The sequence below is a fragment of the Thrips palmi genome, unplaced genomic scaffold (genome assembly GCF_012932325.1).
Source record: "Thrips palmi isolate BJ-2018 unplaced genomic scaffold, TpBJ-2018v1 HiC_scaffold_16, whole genome shotgun sequence".
NCBI classification, from domain to species: domain Eukaryota; kingdom Metazoa; phylum Arthropoda; class Insecta; order Thysanoptera; family Thripidae; genus Thrips; species Thrips palmi.
Window position 1 is genome coordinate 2123215 of NW_023144625.1, and position 24711 is coordinate 2147925.

General features: G+C 48.1%; 1 protein-coding gene across 1 annotated transcript in view; it reads right to left on the bottom strand.

The window, feature by feature from the left end:
• Window positions 1-4142: 4142 nt before the first annotated feature.
• Window positions 4143-24711, bottom strand: part of LOC117642716 (modular serine protease-like) — a gene marked incomplete at its 5' end in the record, with an annotated part of 72546 nt that continues 51977 nt past the window's right edge. Inside the window, 2 exon segments of the mRNA XM_034381177.1 lie at window positions 4143-4286; window positions 6412-6620. Coding sequence (XP_034237068.1) covers window positions 4263-4286; window positions 6412-6620 — 233 coding nt within the window.

The following is a 24711-nucleotide window of genomic DNA, read 5'->3' on the forward strand; positions in this document are numbered from 1 at the left end:
ATATCACACGCGTGACCCTGTGCAGGGCGCAAAACATGGCAAATTTTGACCTATTTCTTAACACATCTAAAATTCGTGAACATTTTTCCTTCTGGGGGTCGGTCTATTCCACATGACGATATCATGTTTACTGTTTTTGGGAAGCTGCAGACCTTACAAATCTGGACCTGGACAATATCAAAGGTTCATTATTTGTTTAACCGGGTGGAAGAAACACGCCGTCAAAGATGTTGCAAAATCGACGAATTTGTGATTTTTGCGAGGCGATAAGTTGAGTTGCGAAAGTTTGTGAAATGTTCTGTCACATGGAGGTGATAGGGCAGCATCTCTTCTTTACAGCCCTTTTCGCCGTTTGTTCCGCTCTGTTCCACGTTCAGAGAAAATCGCAGTTTCGTCTCCCGCCCGGGCCGGCCGGGCGGTTGGCTTCTGTCGCCAGTCATTTTCTGGTTTCAATTTTGTCAGATATGATTTTCGGGGAGCCAAAATCCTCAGGGACGCATTTTAAGAATGACTCCCCTACCCCCTCCTGTTTATGCTTCATCTGCCCCTGCCGGTCGTTTTCGGGATTTGATTTTGTCAGAATTGAGTTCCTCGGACCCAAAAGACCCCGAGTAGCGATTTTGACGTCGATTCCTTCCTCCTAGAATTTTTATCGCTTTTTATGCTTCTCAGCCCACTGTGCGGCGCTAGCCTGCCTTCGGCACGCAATAGCTCGTCCATCGTCGATTTTTCTAACTTGTTGCGTGCTGGCGTGCTGTCAGGGATAGACACAAGGCAACATAGGAAAAGAGGAAATGCTGATCTTGCAGACGCGCTCGCGGCGTCCGGCTTGGCCGCGAGTCGTCAGTCGTAGGCTGAGCCTCGGAGCGGCAGCACCTTTCGGACCTAGCTTGGTGAGTGGGAGGTTATCCAACCCTTAAACACTGTGTCCTCATTGCCGTACGAACCCCGCTCCATGCCGTTCAGGAACACCACGACTAGCTCCCCTGACATGGTGGAGGTGCTGGTGCAACTTGTCCATGCCGTTCAGGAACACCACGACTAGCTCCCCTGACACGTGCTCCGACCCCCAGACCCCGCCTCATTCCAGATAGAGTTGCTTCATCTGCAGATAACTCGATCTTGACCCTTGTAACTTTTTAACTCATCAGGGCTAGCCCCCCCCCCCCCCCCCTTTTTTTAAAGCAGATGCGCTCTGCCTGCAGAAAACTCGAATTTTCGCCGTTTTTTAGATTTTTTCGGCTGTTTAAACTAAACCAGTTCAGCTAGGATAGTGAAATTTTGCGTGTGCTGAGCCAAGGACATACCCAACAAGCTAGGGCCCGCCCTTCCGTCGAACCGAGTTGCCAGCTTCGCTTCGCTGCGCCGGCAACTCGGTTCGACAGGGGGCCGGCCCAGCTTGGCCTGCCGGCGGCCTTTCCTCGGGCCTTCGGCCCTCGCATCAGACCCAACTTGGCCAGTCGAAGGCCCGGGCCTTCGGCCCGCTCACATTACACACCCCGTGAGCGGGTAAAGCAAAGTTATCGATGTACCATCGTGACTTAGGCCCGCCCTTCTATTCACAATATGCAAAAGTCCTTACAATATTTACTCCAACTGTCCTTAGAATATGCCCATTTCATTTGTCTCTTAGCCCTCATTCCGAAAATACCCATATTTGCCATGCTACTGCAACTCCTTGCAATAGAGGCACAGCAGGAGCGCAAAACGAGTCCGTCGCACTTTTTCCCGTAACTCATAAAGGCGGGCTCCTGGACCCCCCTTCCGACCCCTCGTTGAAGAGGTCTTGCCAAGACCTATCGAAAACTTAAGTAAAAATTTTCAGTCGGTCGACCCCCTTTTTTCAAGATCCTGATGTGACTAATAGACGAAGTCGGGCTCCTGGACCCCCTTTCCGACCCCTCGTTGAAAAGGTCTTGCTGAGACCAATCGAAATCTGCAATAAATTTTTTCAGTCGGTCGACCCCCTTTTTTGAAGATCCTGATCTGGCCAACTTGTAAAAGCGGCCGATGGGGTCGGGACCAGGTCCATTCATCTTGTCTCGTCGCCCCGATTCCAAAAATACCCCTATGTGCCCTGCTAGCACCAACAATGGCGGAAATCCCCCTCCCGCTCATGTAAACCATGATGTACCTGCCGCAGCCCTTGTGCGACCCGGACGGGATTTGCACCACCGGATTATTTGTTTGGACGGTACTCCTGAAGTACCCTCCAAATCTGGTTACTCTAGCTCAACTCCTTCCTTGTACACAGACACCAACAACGACAACAACGACAACAACGACAACAACGACAACAACGACAACAACAACACACAGACATAAAGGCAAATGCATAGGCCCCCCCCTATTTTTTGAATAGAAGGGCGGGCCAAAAAGTGTGCAAAATCTCACCGAGATCGGCTGAGCCGTTCAGGAGTAGTAGTGCGGACACACACACACACACACACACACACACAGACGGACAGACAGACAGACAGACAGGAAACACTTTTCAACCCCACTGGAGTAACAGGCTTCGCTATCGCTCAGCCAAAAAATCTATGAGCCCAAATTTCTTGAAAAGCCGATCTCGCTACATTGTGGGCCCCTTTAAGCAAATTTGTAGCTCGCGTCCTGAGCTTTTAGAATATGTCAAGAAGACTTTCGTAATGACAAAAGTGATCTTGAAAAAGCCAAAAAAAGGAGAAAAACTGACATTTCAGCAGTAAAACTCAAATGTTAAAATTTTTAAGACCAAATATCAAGAGCAGCCGCACTTGCTACAGTGTTGGCCCGTTAAGCAAATTTGTAGGTCTCGTTCTTATCTTTCAGAATATGTCAAAAAAAGTTTCCGATTCACAAAAGTGCTCTTGAAAAAGCCAAAATACGAGTAGAAACTGACATTTTAGTGGAAATGATGAAATGTCAAAATCTTTCAGGCCAGATATCTTGAACAGCCGATCTCGCTACAGTGTCGACCGCTTTCACAAACTTGTAGCTCTCATTCTTAGCTTTCCTAATCGGCCAAGGAAAGTTTCAGATTCTCAGAATTGTTTTCATACGAGCCAAAAACGAGGAAAAGAGCGTTTTGGGACATTTTTTGCGTTTTGCACGGTTTTTGACCCACATTTGACCAATTGACCCGGTTTTGATCGAAAATCACAATTTGAACCATAAACCATACTCCCTTGTCCTCATAAATCGAAAAAACCCCAGAAAGGGTCATGTCGCACTATTCACCTTTTGGCCGCACTACGGTACCTATTTATAAGGATCGTAAGGATCTGAGGGCAGAAGAGTGAACAGTTAACTTAAGTGAAGGGACCATTTTAGCACAAAATTAACAAAATCGGCAATGGTCACCTACTGGACCTGCTTGTTGGGTCCGGAATGCCCCGCGTTTCAAAACAACGTCATTTCCTTTTAAAAATTATATAATACTTTGTTTGTTTGCAATTTTATGCAAGACCCATTGGAGAAACTTTCTTAGCATATTCTGATTAACAAGGTAGGTTTACGCCAGACCACGTCTTATCGTAACAGGCTTCGCGGTGTCTCGCTGCCTGTTCCTCCAATCCGCGCCTGGCGTACCTACCTTGGCCTGCGGCGCTTGCCTGCCTTCGGCAGGCAATGGCTTCTTCACCGTCAGTTTCTTCCATCTTGTTGCGTGCTGGGGGGTCCTGCCCCCCAGACCCCCCTTTATTCTGGATAGAGTTTCTTTATCTACAGATGACACGATCTTGACCCTTGTAACCATACGGTTCGTCCGGGCTGGGGGGCGAAGCTCCCCAGACCCCCCTTACTTTAAGGCAGAAGTGATCTGCCTGCCCCCAGACCCCCTTACTTCAAGGCAGTAGTGATCTGCCTGCAGAAAACTCGATTTTTCGCCATTTTTAGGTGTTTTTTGCCTATAAAAACTAAACCAGTTGAGCTGGGTTAGTGAAATTTCGCGGGTGCCGAGTTAAGGACACACCCAAAAAGTGTGCAAAATCTCGCCGAGATCGGCCGAGCCATTCAGGAGGGGTAGTGTGAACACACAGACACACAGACAGACAGGAAAAACTTTTCAACCCCACTGGAGTAATAGGCTTCGCTATCGCTCAGCCAATAAGCAAGAAGCAAGGGAGAACTTCATTGCAGAGTTTTCCAAAGGTAAAATATACATTGTTTTTTGTCTTAAAAGTGGTGTTGTGGACACGAGAGCAAACAGTTTGAACAAAAAAAAACCAGATTCAACATTTGAAAAGTTATAAAAAGGGTCGATAAGCATTGAGCCCGACTTACCTAGGACCACCGCTGAGGCTCTAAAGGGAAAAAAAAATTGAAAATTATTAGTCATTACAAAAATGAGGCAAAATTATCTTTATAAGGTTGACATTCTTAAGGAGGAAACACACTTAATTTTGCCAAAAACTGCCATGTGAGATAGCTTATAAATGTATTGCAGCACGTTGCTCTCTCTTAACACTTAAAGTGCTTGGCAAAAGGGTCGTGAACAAAGATTTACTACTGCCGCGCAGGTCAAGACATGCGTCCCTTCATAAAGCGCCCGGCCCGGCGCACAGTGATGCAAAACCGGAAAAAGTTACGCAAAATTCTAGAGTGCCCTGATTACTGCCAAATTCCAGGCCCCGGGTTTTTTCGGTCACGGATCTCATTTCTGAAGAGATTTTAAGAGTGCGACCACCACAGGGGCGGATCTAGGACTGGTAAGAAGGGTAACGCTGTACCGCTGCGCTAAATCATTGTCAAATTTTGTGCAAAGGTGTATAGTGGGTCGCTTACTTCTTTTCTGAAAAAGTGCAACATGTATGACAAGCACAGGGGCGGAGCTAAGGCAGTTTAGGGGGAAAGCACTGTTACGCTGCGCTTGATAACAGCCAAATTTTGTGCAAGCATGATTTTGGGGTCGCTTACTTCATTTCTGAAAATGTTAAATGTGAACGACCATCACAGGGTCGGAACAAGAGCTGCCAAGAAGTAGTGACCATTAAAGTTTAGTTTGGGCAATGGAAGAAGGTGAGTCATGTGTGACAATGCCGCGACTTGGGGCCGATTTTCTCGAAAAGCGCATCGTTTCGCAACCTAACACCACATAGACCTTGAAGTTGGCCTCGGGTATTACCATGTGGCTGTGACAGACTGGTTGGCAAGTGTTCGCAACTCGACAAATTCCACTTAAAATCAACAAAAAAGACGAATTTGACTATTATTATTGAGCGAATATTTGGTAACGGAGAGCTCCGAGGTTAAGCGCTGCACACGCAGTGGATTTCTTAGGCTCTTAGCTTTTTAAAAGCATCCAGTATGATACACTTTGTTGTACAGATGCGACAATAACAAACAGTTTTCGCACCGCATGCAGCTTCATTTGGTTTTTGCCTCAAATTGCCCTACTAAAGCGCCATTTAAAGATAGGACCTTGCATTTTTTGCTACAAAAGAGTTCCACCTCCATGTTGTTCGATCTCTCCTGCGCTAAAAATCGTCAACCCCCTTGCCGTCGGACAAAATCTACAAAAAATGCTTTTTGCGCGATCTTTTCCGGCTTTGCAACACTGTGCGGCGGGTAGTTTTGCCAACACAAGAGATATGGGGCATGGACAGAAGTCCTTCAACCTGCGCGGAGGGGCAAAACTCGCCGCTTTTAGGCATCCGATTGACGCTAGTAATAGCTTCTTACGCTTCTTTTGATACGCAAGATGCAGAAGGTTCTGACAACGTGCAACAAACACATTTGTCGGTTTTTCGCACTAGTCATTGTTATGCCCACTTAAAAATCTCACACAATAATTGATAAATGTGTTTTTCTAGGTGCTGATACGAAACTTTTATCTTTTTTACCCTGACCCAGGATAATATCCCGCAAGGGCTCAATGTCGATGAAATTCGCGAATAAAACAATGTAGAGGAGGGGCAAAAGTTGCCGATTTGTATAGCTAATTTTTCTCTTACTGAGAGAGCTGACGATGAAAATGAGGTCCGGTCCAATTGCCCCTGATCTAGTTTTTAAATCCTGTAAGGTCTTAACGTAAACGGAATTCACGAATTTCCAAGTGTCTTTTTTGTATCGCTTCTCTTTATGTTATTAAATATGACATGTCTTATGTTTTAGAAATTGATTTGGGCCCTTTGAATCCTTAACACAAAAGATATTGAATCAGATTGAAAGAATATCAGAAATATCGTCATTGGCCAATCATGTCTGAACTCTTGATAAAATTTACACCGATGCTATGAACGGAGAGCTGAAGATATGTAATATTTGGTGCTCTGCTTCGGCTTACGCATTGCATAAATTGTCAAACGAATTAGAGCCAAGCAGAGCCCAAACATTCCTTTAACCGTCAAATACCTAGTTCAATTTAAAAATGACACTTTTCATCTTTTTTTGCGTTTTGTCCCATTTGTTGTCATCCGTATTACTTACCTTTTCAAGGCCTGTGAAACAGCCACAGGGCAAATCTGCTTTGATGATCGACGTGACGAAACTCCGCTCAAAACCCAAACTTGTGAAGATTGAGAAGTTTGTAACGATGGTGTCTGGATTTCCAACACTGACGACGCCCACCAGCGTCCAAGTAGTGCCGTCACGGACTACTACTCCACCTCCACTGTCCCCTTCAACTGTAGTGGCTCCTGAAAAAAAGGGAAGAATTTTCTGTAAAGAACTGCCTCTGATGATTCACCTTTAATGAAATCTGGACCCCACCGATACCCTTGCGTTCCCCTTAATGTGCTGTTCTTACAAAACGTGTTTGCTTTTTTACTGAGAATGAGAACGTCATGATCAATACCCAATTTTGGGCGAAAATTGTATGTTTCTTTGCCCAAATTTGGGTAAGGAAGGGTGTGTCAGCTACCTTCATAGCTCCATACTTTTATGACCCAAAGTTTGGGTGAGCAAAAATTCCTCGCCCAAACTTTCAATCATCTTCATGCCTCTTACATTATCAGTGCTGTCCTTACTCTGGTCCTGCTGATCTACGATTTACAGGAGCTAGTTTCTAGGAGGTAAATTGGTTATGTTTTGGTTCGTAGTAGAGGCTAGTTGGTTTTGATAAAGAATAAAAAACTGACCGGCGTTGGGCAATATGACAATGTCATCAGGATTTTACGCAACCCTAAGGCAAGCTCAATGTGCTAAAATGTTGTCACAAATAATGTCGTACCAAGGAACTTTTTGGATTTTACGCCTTTTCTTTCTGAAAAACGTGGTATTTCAAATAACTTGTTTTGGATGGCACCGAAATCTTCCTTTTCGGCCCGTTCCGTGTTTAATGAATTAGTAAACCGGAGGTTGGTTAGAAAGTATGATGCGTGCGTTTGTCCCTCCCATCGTGGGTGAAAAAACTACATTCAGTGCGAAAGAGTCGGGAATTTGAAACGGTTTTAAAATCAAATTTCTTACAAATAAACAAAAGGAAAACTCGAAATCAGCATGAGCTACTCAATACGTCGCCTTATTAATTTCGAGGAGAGTTTAAAGATTAAAAGCTATAGTTTTCTTTACTTTTTCCAAAAAATAAGTAAAACCATTACAGTTTATGCACCCTTCCTCGTGATCGATGACAGAAAAGTTGCAATACACATTTGCAACTTTAGCTCATCCCAAACATTTCGAACAATCGTGAAATTTTATTGCAGTTTATCTGATTAAAATCTCGGTAGGCCTCTTTTTGTAAAAGGTCAGGACTCATGTAACTTTCGTATAAAGCACCTTGAATTTCACAGAAAACAAAATCAGACTCGAATTAAAAATTTGGGTCGATTTAAGCTTAACAGGGAATTGAACCTGGGTCTGAGGTCAAATTGGATGTCATTTGCATTCTCAATACCCCCGAATACGCATGTACCGATGCTTAACGCGAAATAAAACGTCTTGTTCATTAATTATTGTCGTTTTCGTCATCAGCGCCCTCAAAAACATCAGAAACAATGCAACAACTCGTATAAAAACAATGTTTAAATAACAGGAAAAGTAGCGATATACATCGGCAACTTTGGCCCGTCCCGTACATTAAAAAAACGTACGAATTTCGCCTACGTTTGACCCTGACGGAAATTTAACATGAGTCTGGGGTTAAAATAAATGTCGTTTTCGTCATCAGCACTCTGCAAACTGAAATGTGTGCATGGCACGCTCTATTTGGAGCATGCCAAGAAACACGCTTTAAATTGGAGCGTGCTTGGTAGGCACGCTTTAAATTGGAGTGTGCTTACCAGGCACGCTCTAAATTAAAGCGTGCCTGCCAGGCACGCTCTAAATTTAAGCGTGCCTGCCAGGCACGCTCTATTTTAAAGCGTGCTTAGCAAGCTCACTATAAACTACAGCATGGACGGCAACCACACTCCTGATGCTCGTAACGGCTTTTATTAGGCACGAAGTAGCCTTATAGTATACCCCCAGGATTCAGCCGGCCCGAGATTTGATTTGTATGGCCCTTTATGCATTTCCGAAATTTTCTATACGATTTTAATGAGGTTTTGCAGACTTGTAGAATTTGGAACGCTGATTCTTATGCTGAAATGTGGTCAAAAAGTTAGCGGCCAATTTTGAGAAATTTGCTGTCAAAATCGCCGTTTCCATGGCAAAACTCGACTCGTCAAGGGAAAAGAAAGGGAGTGGGGGGAGCCGAGCCGGGGCGGACCAATAGCCGAGCCTCGTTTTGGGTCTGTACAGGTTACTCCAAAAGCTGAAAGAGCACGTCCGATCTGAAAAATCTCTTTGACTGCAGCTAAAGAAGAGGCAACAATAGAATTGGTGTCGTTTCGAACGCAGTTTTTCGGGAAAAACTACCCAATAATACTTCTAGATCGGAGTGTTTTTGGACATGCGCAGTAGGTTTGCAACCTGTTTAACAGTTTAACCAACTGTAGCATTTGAAATCTGTATTAATTTTGGTCTGTTTCTTGTTTTTTCTTTGTTTCCTGCTTATGAAAATTCATATAAAACAAATTTTCAATTTAATGTGATAACTTTCTAAAAAAATACTCACAAAAAATTAGCAAAACAAAAGTTCTTTTTTTCTGACATAAAGTTTCTCAAATATTACTTTTTTTTCTGTCAATAAAACAATTTTGTTGTTGTTGTGATTCAGTTAGCACTAGGACCACTTCGCTCCACCTCGCGACTTGCAGTGCTCCTGTTCCTCGAACAAGACTCACCCGCGTTTCGAAACCATCCCTCCCGAGTTTATGAAGTTTGTCAAACCAACCGTCGTGGTGTTGATACGTTGTGAGGGAGAACTGTTACACAGAATGGAAGAAAACATGACTAGAGAACCATAGCCTTTTGAAACAAGCCAAACAATTCAACGTCAGCAACAATGGAGGGGCAGTTTTAATGCGCGACTGCTGGTGCTTTCAGCTTCGCGATTTTCGCAAGGGCGCAGACGCCGAGAAACTAGTTGCCAACCCGTGAAAATTAATTTACTGCCTTCTTTCTGCTAAGAACATTTTAATAATGATGGACTTTAAAGATGTTCCATTGTCAGAACACTGCGGAATACATTAGCATTGGAATTTTTTGAATTTACCAGCATTTTGATTTCTATTTACTGTGAAGTTTAAATTTCGACGAGTGGCACATCGACCACATTGGTACCACAGCCACAACTTCACAACACCACTTCTTTTCTTTCTCCACACTCTTGCACAAATCAAATTGACTTCGTGACTCCTAGGATTTCTTGAAATCGTATTTTTTTTAAATTATTTAAGAAATATGTACTAATGCAAGGTTTCCATTTTATACTTTAAAGAAGTAACATTTCAAGTCTTGGTTATGCTGAGATGTGTTTTACGTCAACAAAGCTTCTCCGCTATTTTCACAACTATTAATGTATAAAATGGCACTGGTGCAACGAGTTAGACCTGGGAGGTTTCTTTCAATAACCATGGAGGAAACAATAATTCAAACATTACTCATCCAGAAATACACATACAGTGTATGTTCGACATGACACTAGTTACTCACTCTTTTGACTGCCCAATAATTCCTAGCAAAGTGACCTAGCCCTGTTGCTGGGTGGTGAAGGGCGAGGCTGCAGTCGCACGGAAGGAACACAGGGTGATAGTAGGGTATTGTCGAAATCGTACTTTTTATCGGAACTCGGCCAAACTTCGGATTTAGCACTCTTTCGGGGTCCCAAACAATTCTAGGTGAGGAAAACGGCAAATCGATAACTTTTCAAAAACCGTTTTGGGTTAGGTATTTTACGTACGGAGGAGGGCCGTGTTTACTATTGACAGCCTTAGCAGACGACAAATGACGATCGACGAACCGCGTACAGCGCCATCTCTCGGTGAGTCTTGCTACTACGTCCACCACAATAGCTCATAACAAGTCAAAAGGGGAATGCCGAGAATCATGTTGCTGTCAGAGTGTAGAAATATCAAAGAAATCTATGAATTCTTCAGGCAAGAGGATAAGACAGTCATACATTGTCTTCAGGAAGAGGGATTTTTGAAGCCACTGGAAAGGTGCAAGAAGAGAACTTGCCGTACCTTGTAAGTGTTATACAAAAATAAAGCTTACAAGGGAAATTACGCTGCTTACTGTAGGAAATGCTCCAAGTTTTCCAATTTGTGTGATGGCACCTTTTTTGAGGGTACACACCTGTCATTTGAGGACTCCTTCATTAGCTTGTGGTTTTGGGTGGCTCATGTGAGCTCCAACGATGCCAGCAAAGTGTCTGGCATCACTCGGGAAAGTCTCGTTCAATACTATAGATACTTTTGGTAAATTAATTAAATTTTATCAGTTAACCAGTGATTTAGAAGCCTGTTCGTTATTAGTATTCTTTTTTCAGTGACATAGCTTCATGGAAAATTTTAGAAATGCTGCACCAAGAGCTTGGTGGGGAAGGAGTTATCGTCCAAATAGATGAAAGCGTGATCACAAAGAGGAAGTACAACAGAGGAAGGGGAGTCAGGAAGACAATAAAGGAAAAGTGGGTGCTAGGAATCTATGATTCAGAAGCAAAAGTTGGTGTTGTCCTTTATGTAGTGAAGAGAGACAAAGCCACTCTAGTGCCCCTAATAAGGCAATACGTCAAGGAAGGCAGCCACATCTGGACAGATGGCTGGTCCGCCTACAAAGGACTTGACAAGTTCGGTTATGTGCATCAAACTGTGAACCATTCAAAGGAGTTCAAAAGTGCGGATGGCACTTGCACGAATGGGGTTGAGGGCTATTGGAGCAGGCTCAAACAATTTTGTAGACACACTGAAGTGTTGAGGAGTAAACTTTTAGCGGAGCACATAGATGAGTTCATGTACCGCCAACACTTTAGGGGAGATACTGCTTTTCGCTTCAGAGCGTTTCTCATTCACATGAAGGAACGTTACCCTGTTGGAAAATAGAAGGCGTAATTATTTGAGACTCTTGACTTTGTATGATGACCAGTTTAATTTGTACTGAGATTATTTTTGTTTCTATTAGTACAGTAAGTTTCTGTCTGTGATATTTATTTACAATGGGTATAAATCACCCTTCTATATAATACAAAACACTGACTGCTTATTTTTCTAAGTCCTTCCCTATAACATCACATATTGTTGTTGCCCTGGCCTGGGTTTGCCATTAAGGTCAGCAAAACAATTCAAATAAGTGTTAAAAGCCCAATGTTTGTTTCTTCTTTCCCAGCCGTGTTCTGTATCATTCCACCAATCAAACAATTGTTTTAACTTCTTGATGCGGTGTTCATCAATGCGCCGGGTCCTCAAAAACTGGATGGTGGTGTACATGTTGTCCCCGTTTTGGTAACAGAAGCTAGCAATGAACAGCCGGTCGGGGTATCGAAGCTGGCTCCAGAAGGCTCTTCTATACCTGTTTTTCATAGGCCCCCAGGAATTCACTTCTCCTAAACTATCTAAAACTTCCATCCACGCTTCATACATTGGACACTTCGGCATTTTGACTAGTTTGGAGCTGTTTTGGTGGACGAAGTAGCAAGACTCACCGAGAGATGGCGCTGTACGCGGTTCGTCGATCGTCATTTGTCGTCTGCTAAGGCTGTCAATAGTAAACACGGCCCTTCTCCGTACGTAAAATACCTAACCCAAAACGGTTTTTTGAAAAGTTATCGAATCGCCGTTTTCCTCACCTAGAATTGTTTGGAACCCCGAAAGAGTGCTAAATCCAAAGTTTGGCCGAGTTCCGCACGGTAAATCCGGCTCCTGGGATTCCCAGGAACATTGGTCAATTCCCAGGACAGTTGGTCATTTCCCAGGACGGACCCTGGAAACAGCGAAATATTCCCAGGACGCGGTGATTATTTCCCAGGACGGTCCTGGGAATTGTCCCAAATCCACCAAACCCAGGACGCGTCCTGGGAATTTTTCAGTGTTCCCAGGGTTCGTCCTGGGAAATTTTCACCACTTCCTGGGAATCTATCTGGGTCCCCCAAAGTACCCCCCAGACACCCCACCGTGTCGACTTTCACAAGTCTTTGTCATGTAGGATGTCATCGGCGACCTCACAAGGTGCCCGATGACGTCCTCCTGGGGTTCGCCATGACGACCCCCATATTTGACCGTGCATCCTGGGCCGCACGGACCTACCCAGTCCAATGCCGAAGTCCGTTTTGTCCTACGACCAGTAGTTTGGGAGATACGAGGACGTACCACGAGGTCGCCGTCCAGGCAGAGGCAGGGATGATACCCAAACCGAAACGATACCAGGGCCGTTACGACAACAGTTTGCACTTATGACTATAACTCGAAAAGCGCAGCACCTGGAACCAAGGGAACAGCTTTTCCTTGGTGACCAAAGTGTACCGGAGTTTTGTTTCCATATGGGCCAAGGCCAAATAACGCTTCCCTGAGTTTTGTTCTTTTTAGGGCCTAAATGAACAAAACTCAGGGAGGCGGAATTTGGCCTTGGCCCATATGGAAACAAAACTCCGGTACACTTTGGTCACCAAGGAAAAGCTGTTCCCTTGGTTCCAGGTGCTACACTTTTCGAGTTATAGGCATAAGTGCAATCTGTTGTCGTAACGGCCGTGGTATCGTTTCGGTTTGGGTATCATCCCTGGGCAGAGGAGGAAGTGGTGATTTTTTGGAGGCCAAGTAGCTCTGGCCGCCGTTCTATCGGGTGTCCGGGACTTCTGACTTCGGATTCGGGTTCAGAGGGTCTTCAGCTACCCATAGCCGGAAGTTGGTCTCGATAGGTCTCATGGTTTGACCAGGACGGCGTCAAACGCCCAAAACTGTACCGTTTACCTGCCGCCAAACAACCAATTATCGCCGTCCTGAGCAGTCTGTTGGCCCCATCGACGCCAAACTCGGGCTCAGGGCAGGCTAAGACCCACTGAACCCAAATCCAAAGTCAGAAGTCCCGGACACCCGATAGAACGGCGGCCAGAGCTACTTTGGCCTCCAAAATATCACCACTTCCTCCTCTGCCTGGACGGCGGCCTCGTGGTACGTCCTCGTATCTCCGAAACTACTGGTCGCACGACTAAACGGACTTGGGCATCGGATTGAGTAGGTCCGAAGGACCCCAAACACACGCTTCAATGCGGGGGTCATAATGGTGAACCTCGGGGAGAGGTTGTCGGGCACCCTGTGAGGTCGCCGATGAAAGCTTGGAGCGCCGTTCTTTCTGGTGTCCGGGACTTCTGACTTTGGATTTGGGTTCAGTGGGTCTTAGCCTGCCCTGAGCCCGAGTTTCGCGTCGATGGGGCCAACAGACTGCCCAGGACGGCGATAATTGGTTGTTTGGCGGCAGGTAAACGGTACAGTTTTGGGCGTTTGACGCCGTCCTGGTCAAACCATGAGACCTATCGAGACCAACTTCCGGCCATGGGTAGCTGAAGACCCTCTGAACCCGAATCCGAAGTCAGAAGTCCCGGACACCCGATAGAACGGCGGCCAGAGCTACTTTGGCCTCCAAAAAATCACCACTTCCTCCTCTGCCTGGACGGCGACCTCGTGGTACGTCCTCGTATCTCCCAAACTACTGGTCGTAGGACAAAACGGACTTCGGCATTGGACTGGGTAGGTCCGTGCGGCCCAGGATGCACGGTCAAATATGGGGGTCGTCATGGCGAACCCCAGGAGGACGTCATCGGGCACCTTGTGAGGTCGCCGATGACATCCTACATGACAAAGACTTGTGAAAGTCGACACGGTGGGGTGTCTGGGGGGTACTTTGGGGGACCCAGATAGATTCCCAGGAAGTGGTGAAAATTTCCCAGGACGAACCCTGGGAACACTGAAAAATTCCCAGGACGCGTCCTGGGTTTGGTGGATTTGGGACAATTCCCAGGACCGTCCTGGGAAATAATCACCGCGTCCTTGGAATATTTCGCTGTTTCCAGGGTCCGTCCTAGGAAATGACCAACTGTCCTGGGAATTGACCAATGTTCCTGGGAATCCCAGGAGCCGGATTTACCGTGCGATAAAAAGTACGATTTCGACAATACCCTACTATCACCGGAACACAGACTCGAGGTAAACTAGCTCCATACGTTTATCTACCTCATCCAGTCTCATCGTTTTCAATAACTGCGTGCCATAACACAACGCCACCACAAATCGTCAGCACAACGAAACCAAACTTCACAATTTGCGTCAAGGTTGCCATTTTGAATTTTGTCGTCTGCTTGGGTGGCACTTTTTTTTCCGAGGTGCCAACCTACACATGATTTCAAAAACGATGGCAGTGGATTTGTCAATTTAAAGGTATTGAGTGGCAAAAATCATAATCGAATTTTATTGTGCTTCGTGTATCTGTGTCTTGAATGTTTCTTTATAAAAAGAACGAAGGTGAGAGTTCAGTTTGCGAGCCCACCGGCGCATACGTGTTGCAGCAATTTCTCATAAGAGTGCGTATGAAAAAGTGCTGACCACGTAAGCGCGTTGTGTTGTGTTTCAAATTCAAAATGGCAGCTATGACGCCTGAAATGTAAAGTTTATTTTCGTTGTTCTGGCGATTTGTGGTGACGTGTTATGGGACGCAGTTATTGAAAACGATGAGACTAGAAGAGCTAGATAAACGTATGGAGCTAGTTTACCTCGAGTCTGTGTTCCTTCCGTGCGTCTGCAGCCTCCACCTTCACCACCCAGCAACAGGGCTAGGTTACTTTGCTATGGATTGTTGGGCAGTCAAAAGAGTGAGTAACTAGTGTCATGTCGATCATACACTGTATGTGTATTTCTGGATGAGTAATGTTTTAATTGTTTCCTCCATGGTTATTGAAAGAAACCTCCCAGGTCCAGGCCCGGACTGGCCACGGCCGCGGGGGCGCGATCGCGCCCGGGGCCTCGCGCGAAGCGCGGGGCCTTTCGGCCACGGGTCAAGGGGCCTTTTCACTATGGGGCCTTCTTGGCCATGGCAAAGTCGCTGTCATCGTCTATTAACGTACTTTAATCGAGGGGGAAACCACTTGTCTCGCGGAGCGAGCGAGCGAGCGAACGCGCGCCAGCGCGTTCGCGAGATCGCTCGCGAAGCGACTAAATACGGCTCGAAATCTCAGGCGTCCGTTAGTAACGCTACGACTATCGCTGATAGCGTCATTGAAAACGCCGATGACAGCAAGGCGAAAATTTCAAGGGTCCGTTAGTAACGATAACAGCGTCACTGACAGCGTCACTGACACCAGCGTCACTGACACCAGCGTCACTGACACCAGCGTCACTGACACCAGCGTCACTGACACCAGGTGGCCCGATGTCCATGGCAAAATTTCGCTGTCCGTTATTAACGAAAACTTTAACAGCGCCCGAACCACGTCTCGCCAGCGACGACAGCAAAGCGCGCGCAGCGCGTCCGAACCTCGCGAAGCGACTAAATACGGCTCGAAATCTCAGGCGTCCGTTAGTAACGCTACGACTATCGCTGATAGCGTCATGAAAACGCCGATGACAGCAAGGCGAAAATTCAAGGGTCCGTTAGTAACGATAACAGCGTCACTGACAGCGTCACTGACACCAGCGTCACTGACACCAGCGTCACTGACACCAGCGTCACTGACACCAGCGTCACTGACACCAGCGTGACAGCACCGATGTCAGCAGGGCTAAAAATTCACGTGTCCGTTAGTAACGCTAATAGCGTCATTAACAGCGTCACCGACACCAGCGTAACTAACACCAGCGTCACTGACACCAGCGTCACTGACAGACAGCCACTGGCACCACAGTAGCACCACCGCGTGACAGCACAGATGTCAGCAGGGCTAAATTCACGTGTCTGTTAGTACCTAACAGCGTCACGGACACGTCACTGACAGCGTCACTGACAGCGTCACTGACAGCGTCACTGACAGCGTCACTGTCACGTCACTGACAGCGTCACTGACACCGTCACTAACAGCGCCACTGACAGCGTCACTGACACCGTAATGAGTGGAGTAAGATCTGTCACGAGCCCGTAGGTTAGGTTAGATTGGTTGGACCATTTAGTTTGTAATATGATCTGTCGACACAAAGATCCGTCACGACTAGAGTAAAATCTGTCACGAGCCCGTTAGGTTAAGTTAAGATGGTGACATTAGTTTGAAAATAAGATCTACTGGAGACCGAGCGGTAACTGACTCCAGGGGGTATGACACTCGCGTAATAGTCGGTACACTCTATCTGAATAGAACGCGTATAATACGCGTAATAGTCGCGTAATAGCCGAAATTGTCAAAATTTTATCAATTTTGGTGTGTTTTAGGCCGTTTTTAGCTAAATTCGGATTAATTTGTGGCGTAATAGAGCGTATAGCGTATAGTCGGTACACAGGTTCAGAGAGCGCATACCCTCGGATGATCTAAGATCACGAGTAGAGCAGGATCTGTCACGAGCCCGTTAGGTTAGGTCGGACCATTTAGTTTGAGAATATGATCTGTCGACAGTAAGGAAAGATCTGTCATTAGCATAGTAACATCGGTCACGAGCCCGTTAGGTAGGTTAGAATTGGTTGCACTATTTAGTTCAAATATCTGTCGACAGTAGGGAAAGGTCTGCCACGAGTAGAGTAAGATCTGTCACGAGCCTGTTAGGTAAGGTTAGGATTGGTTTAACCATTTAGTTGGGGAATAAGATCTGTCACGAGTAGAATAAAGATCTGTCACGAGAACGTTAGGTTAGGTTAGGATTGGTTAGGATTGGTCACTGACAACAGTGTCACTGACATAAGCGTCACTGACAGCAGCGTCACTGACACCACCGTCACTTTCAACAGCGTAGCTGACAACAGCGTCACTGACAGCAGCGTCACTGACAACAGCGTCACTGACAACGGCGTCACTGACAACAGCGTCACTGACAGCAGCGTCACTGACAACAGCGTCACTGACAGCAGCGTCACTGACACAGGTCACTGACAACAGCGTCACTGACATAGCGTCACTGACAACAGCGTCACTGACAACAGCATCACTGACAACAGCGTCACTGACAACAGCATCACTGACAACAGCGTCACTGACAACGTCACTGACAGCGTCACTGACAGCGTCACTGACAGCGCCACTGACAGCGTCACTGACACCGTAAACGAGTAGTAAGATCTGTCACGATCCCGTTAGGTTAGGTTAGGATTGGTTGACCACTAAGTTTGAGAATATGATTTGTCGAGACTAACGAAAGATTCGTCACGACTAGAGTAAAATCTGTCACGAGCCTGTTAGGTTAAGTTAAGATTGGTTGGACCTTTAGTTTGAAAATAAGATCTATGAAGAAGGGAATGATCTAAGATCACGAGTAGAGCAGGATCTGTCACGAGCCCGTTAGGTTAGGTTAGGTTGGACCATTTAGTTTGAGAATATGATCTGTCGATAGTAGGGAAAAGATCTGTCACTGAGCAGAGTAACATCTCTGTCACGAGCCGTTAGGTTAAGGTGAATTGGTTGACCATATTCAAGTATCTGTCAGACAGTAGGCGTCGCTGACAACAGCGTCACTGACAACGGCGTCACTGACAACAGCGTCACTGACAACAGCGTCACTGACAACGGCGTCACTGACAACAGCGTCACTGACAACAGCGTCACTGACAGCAGCGTCACTGACAGCAGCGTCACTGACAACAGCGTCACTGACAACAGCGTCACTGACAACAGCGTCACTGACAACACGACAGGTCACTGACAGCGTCACTGACGCGTCACTGACAGCGTCACTGACACCGTAAGAGTAGAGGAAGATCGTCACGAGCCCGTTAGGTTAGGTTAAGATGTTGACCATTTAGTTTGAGATATGATCTGTCGAGACTAACAAATCCGTCACGACTAGAGTAAATCTGTCACGATCCCGTTAGGTTAGTTAGGATTGGTTGGACCATTTAGATTGAAATAAGATTTGAGAGAAGGGAAGATCTAAGTCACGAGTAGAGCAAAATCTGTCACGAGCCCGTTAGGTTAGGTTGGACCATTTAGTTTGAAAATATGATCTATGGAGAGTAGGGAAGATCTGTCATTAGCAGAGTAACTCTGTCACGAGCCCGTTAGGTAAGGTTAGAATGGGTTGCACCATTTAGTTCAAATATCTGTGGACAGTAGGGAAAGGTCTGCCACGAGTAAAGTAAGATCTGTCACAAGCCTGTTAGGTAAGGTTAGGATTGGTTTAACCATTTAGTTGGGGAATAAGATCTGTCACGAGTAGAATAAAGATCTGTCACGAGAACGTTAGGTTAGGTTAGGATTGGTTAGGATTGGTCACTAACAACAGTGTCACTGACATAAGCGTCACTGACAGCAGCGTCACTGACACCACCGTCACTGACAACAGCGTAGCTGACAACAGCGTCACTGACAGCAGCGTCACTGACAACAGCGTCACTGACAACAGCGTCACTGACAACGGCGTCACTGACAACAGCGTCACTGACAACAGCGTCACTGACAACAGCGTCACTGACAACAGCGTCACTGACAAAAGCGTCACTGACAGCAGCGTCACTGACAACAGCGTCACTGACAACAGCGTCACTGACATTAGCTTCACTGACAACAGCGTCACTGACAACAGCATCACTGACAACAGCGTCACTGACAACAGCATCACTGACAACAGCGTCACTGACAACAGCGTCACTGACAACAGCGTCACTGACAACAGCGTCACTGACAACAGCGTCACTGACAACAGCGTCACTGACAACAGCTTCACTGACAACAGCGTCACTTACAACAGCGTCACTGACAGCGTCACTGACAGCGTCACTGACAGCGTCACTGACAGCGTCAGTCACGGACAGCGTCACTGACAGCGTCACTGACAGCGTCACTGACGGCGTCACTGACGGCGTCACTGACAGCGTCACTGACACCGTAAATGAGTAGAGTAAGATCTGTCACGAGCCCGTTAGGTTAGGTTAGTGGCGGTTAGGTCAGTGACGCGTCACTGACAACGTCACTGACAGCGTCACTGACAGCGTCACTGACAGCGCCACTGACAGCGTCACTGACAGCGCCACTGACAGCGTCACTGACACCGTAAACGAGAAGAGTGAGATCTGTCACGATCCCGTTAGGTTTGGTTAGGATTGGTTGGACCACTTAGTTTGAGAATATGATCTGTCGAGACTAACGAAAGATCCGTCACGAGTAGAGTAAAATCTGTCACGAGCCCGTTAGGTTAAGTTAAGATTGGTTGGACCATTTAGTTTGAAAATAAGATCTATGGAGAGAAGGGAATGATCTATTACGAGTAGAGCAAGATCTGTCACGAGCCCGTTAGGTTAGGTTAGGTTGGACAAATTAGTTTGAGAATATGATCTGTCAATAGTAGGGAAAGATCTGTCATTAGCAGAGTAACATCTGTCACGAGCCCGTTAGGTAAGGTTTGGTTGCACCATTTAGTTCAAATATCTGTCGACAGTAGGGAAAGGGCGTCGCTGACAACAGCGTCACTGACAACAGCGTCACTGACAACAGCGTCACTGACAACAGCGTCACTGACAACAGCGTCACTGACAACAGCGTCACTGACAACAGCGTCACTGACAACAGCGTCACTGACAACAGCGTCACTGACAACACCGTCACTGACAACAGCGTCACTGACAACAGCGTCACTGACAACAGCGTCACTGACAACAGCGTCGCTGACAACAGCGTCACTGACAGCAGCGTCACTGACAACAGCGTCACTGACAACAGCGTCACTGACAGCAGCGTCACTGACAGCAGCGTCACTGACAACAGCGTCACTGACAGCAGCGTCACTGACAACAGCGTCACTGACAGCAGCGTCACTGACAACAGCGTCACTGACAACAGCATCACTGACAACAGCGTCACTGACAACAGCATCACTGACAACAGCGTCACTGACAGCGTCACTGACAGCGCCACTGGCAGCGTCAGTCACGGACAGCGTCACTGACAGCTTCACTGACAGCATCACTGACAGCGTCACGGACAGCGTCACTGACAGTGTCTCTGACAGCGCCACTGACAGCGTCACTGACACCGTAAACGAGAAGAGTAAGATCTGTCACGATCCCGTTAGGTTTGGTTAGGATTGGTTGGACCACTTAGTTTGAGAATATGATCTGTCGAGACTAACGAAAGATCCGTCACGAGTAGAGTAAAATCTGTCACGAGCCCGTTAGGTTAAGTTAAGATTGGTTGGACCATTTAGTTTGAAAATAAGATCTATGGAGAGAAGGGAATGATCTATTACGAGTAGAGCAAGATCTGTCACGAGCCCGTTAGGTTAGGTTAGGTTGGACAAATTAGTTTGAGAATATGATCTGTCGAGACTAACGAAAGATCCGTCACGAGTAGAGTAAAATCTGTCACGAGCCCGTTAGGTTAAGTTAAGATTGGTTGGACCATTTAGTTTGAAAATAAGATCTATGGAGAGAAGGGAATGATCTATTACGAGTAGAGTAACATCTGTCACGTGCCCGTTAGGTAAGGTTTGGTTGCACCATTTAGTTCAAATATCTGTCGACAGTAGGGAAAGGGCGTCGCTGACAACAGCGTCACTGACAAGGGCGTCACTGACAAGGGCGTCACTGACAACAGCGTCACTGACAACAGCGTCACTGACAACAGCGTCACTGACAACAGCGTCACTGACAACAGCGTCACTGACAACAGCGTCACTGACAACAGCGTCACTGACAACAGCGTCACTGACAACAGCGTCACTGACAACAGCGTCACTGACAACAGCGTCACTGACAACAGCGTCACTGACAACAGCGTCACTGACAACAGCGTCACTGACAACAGCGTCACTGACAACAGCGTCACTGACAACAGCGTCACTGACAACAGCGTCACTGACACGTCACTGACAGCGTCACTGACAACACCGTCACTGACAACAGCGTCACTGACAACAGCATCACTGACAACAGCGTCACTGACAGCAGCGTCACTGACAACAGCGTCGCTGACAACAGCGTCACTGACAGCAGCGTCACTGACAACAGCGTCACTGACAACAGCGTCACTGACAACAGCGTCACTGACAGCAGCGTCACTGAAAACAGCGTCACTGACAGCAGCGTCACTGACAACAGCGTCACTGACAGCAGCGTCACTGACAACAGCGTCACTGACAACAGCATCACTGACAACAGCGTTACTGACAGCGTCACTGACAGCGCCACTGACAGCGCCACTGGCAGCGTCAGTCACGGACAGCGTCACTGACAGCTTCACTGACAGCGTCACTGACAGCGTCACTGACAGCGTCACTGACAGCGTCACTGACAGTGTCACTGACAGCGTCACTGACAACGTCGCTGACAGCGTCACTGACACGTCACTGACAGTGTCACTGACATGTCACTGACAGCGTCACTGACACGTCACTGACAGAGTCACTGACACGTCACTGACAGCGTCATGCAGCGTCACGACAGCGTCACTGACAGCTCACTGACAGCGTCACTGACAGCGTCACTGACAGCGTCACTGACGGCGTCACTGACAACGTCACTGACATCGTCACTGACAGCGTCACTGACAGCGTCACTGACAGCGTCAGTCACGGACATCGTCACTGCCAACGTCACTGACAATGTCTTTGACAGCGTTAATGACAGCGTTAATGACAGCGTCACTGACAGCGTTAATGACAGCGTCACTGACAGCTTTGACAGCGTTAATGACAGCGTACACTGACAGCGTCACTGACAGCGTTACTGACAGCGTCACTGACAGCGTGACTGACAGCGTCACTGACAGCGTCACTGACAGCGTGACTGACAGCGTCACTGACAGCGTCACTGACAGCGTGACTGACAGCGTCACTGACAGCGTGACTGACAGCGTCACTGACAGCGTCACTGACAGCGTCACTGACAGCGTCACTGACAGCGTCACTGACAGCGTCACTGACAGCGTCACTGACAGCGTCACTGACAGCGTCACTGACACGTCACTGACAGCGTCACTGACAGCGTCACTGACAGCGTCACTGACAGCGTCACTGACAGCGTCACTGACAGCGTCACTGACAGCGTCACTGACAGCGTCACTGACAGCGTCACTGACAGCGTCCACTGACAGCGTCACTGACAGCGTCACTGACAGCGTCACTGACAAGATTTCAAGAATTTGCCTAGAAGTCACATTGTCAAATGGGTTGCCTACGCGACCAGTTTAAGTCGTCGGATAAAGGTGATCTTGGAAGTCACAGATATCCACCGCAAAGCCTTGAAAAAAGGTAACACAACAAAATCACTCGACATTTAAGTCTAAACTTGACGGTGATACCAACCAAACAAGCTAAGATACAATATAATTTAATGTAAAGGATTGCGAGCGAGCGACGCGAAAGTATAAACACATTTAAAATGCGTTACAAAACATGATTAAATGAGCGCCGCGATGCACCACTGCGTGGTTATCTAGTAAATTTTTTGGACACTGGATTCTTTAAAAATAGAGGTTCCGTCGAGATTTCGCAGGGTTTCGCGTCATTATTGTGCCGGATTCCACGAGATTTTGATAGAATTTTGCGAAGTTTCACCAGATTTCGAAGGGATTTCACGAAATTTCTACCGATTTTACGCAAGATTTCAGCCAATCAAGTGCACTTTGGATTGGCAGTGTATCGGCGAGGCACGGCGCCACGGCGAGCACGCACGATAGCTCGTCTAAATAGGCCAGGTCAGTTCTCAATGCCGTAAGCCGCTCCATAGCCTGCATAGCCTGCCGCGGCCTGCCCTGCCTGCCTGCCGCGCGCTCAAACGGTGTCACTTAGGAAACCGCGAGAAAAATGGCTTTCTTTTGATGGGGGGATTAGATTGAGATGAGCTGTGGCGACGCTGTGTGCAATGCGGAGACAAAACGCGAGGCAAACTCCGGCGGTATCGAACCGCGGTCACCAGGTTTGCGGCGCAACACTCTAGTGCACTCGGCTATGGAGCTTCCGTGGTGCAAAGCTGGAAGCAGTGCCGCCGCCGCCCTCCGGCTACACAGCACAGCCTCCACGCCGCCCACGCGTTGAGCGCCCCGCCCCGCCCCGCCCCGCCCCGCCCCCCGCCCCGCCCCGCCCCGCCCCGCCCCGCCCGCGGCCAGGGTGCGCCGTGTCCTGACGTCACTCGCCCGGCCGCGGCTGGCTGTTCGGGGCGAAACTTTGCGCGTCACGTCTCGTCTATACGTTATCGGACGTTTCGTTCAAGCCTCGGCCAGGCCCAGTCGTCAGGCCTCGGCCGCCTGACTGCCCCGGCAGTGCCCCGGCAGTGCCCCGGGCCCCGCTGCTGCTGCTAACAGTCCGCCAAGCCGACAGTCCCGACAGTCCGTCCCTGGGGGCGGGGGCAGCGGGGGCGGGGGCAAAGGGTCGGGCACAGAGGGGCGCCAAATGTTGTCCTCGGACAAAGGCTTGTTTCAGGACCGAGTCGTTGGTGATTCGACCGAGTGTCGCCGCTGGTGCGCCACTTCACTGCCAAAGGGGCGGTAGGTCGGGATGCGGGCGGCTCACAGTGGGCCAGAAGACCGGTGGAGGTGGCCAAAACTCTAGACGCGTTTTGAGCTCCAGAGTCGCTAAACAGGACTCGAACCGAACGTGTGACCCCACCAATGGATTGCTCTCCATTGGTGGGGTGGAGAGCACCACGCCGCGGCGCGGCTGGCGAGGTGCCCTCTGTGGTGCCGGTGGTCGGAAACGTCTCGTTGTTGTGCTTCGGACGGATGACGGTGACTCACGTCCAGGTCATGCCCGCGGGGCAGGCGGCAGGCAGAGGCATGCTGGCGAGGGCCTGGCTGCGCCCCCCTGCCTGACTCGGCCGCTGCACCCGCGGGTACGGTAACCCCTTGAGCGGGCGCCAGCCGCGCCAGCCGCGCAAGCACCCGGCTTTGTCCCAGCACGGCCGTGTGAGGGTGAAGCGGTGCCTTGGACGGGCTGGATCCGTACAGAGAGCGCGTCCAAAAGAGCAAAGTATGTGGCGGGGCTCGAACACCGGATCTTGGAACCCGGAAACGGCGCATTCGCGCTCTCGACCACGGCGAGACTCCTTTTCTGTTCGCTGCGTTTTCCTTTCGCTCCGCCACGCAAAAGAAAGAGCTCGGCACCTCCGCGAGGCGGTCTGCCAGCAGTCTGCAAGGCGCACAGTGGGCCAGAAGACCAGTGGAGGCGGCCAAAACTCTAGACGCGTTTTGAGCTCCAGAGTCGCTAAACAGGACTCAAACCGAACGTGTGACCCCACCAATGGATTCCTCGTTCGGAGAGCAATCCATTGATGGGGTCACACGTTCGGTTCGAGTCCTGTTTAGCGACTCTGGAGCTCAAAACGCGTCTAGAGTTTTGGCCGCCTCCACCGGTCTTC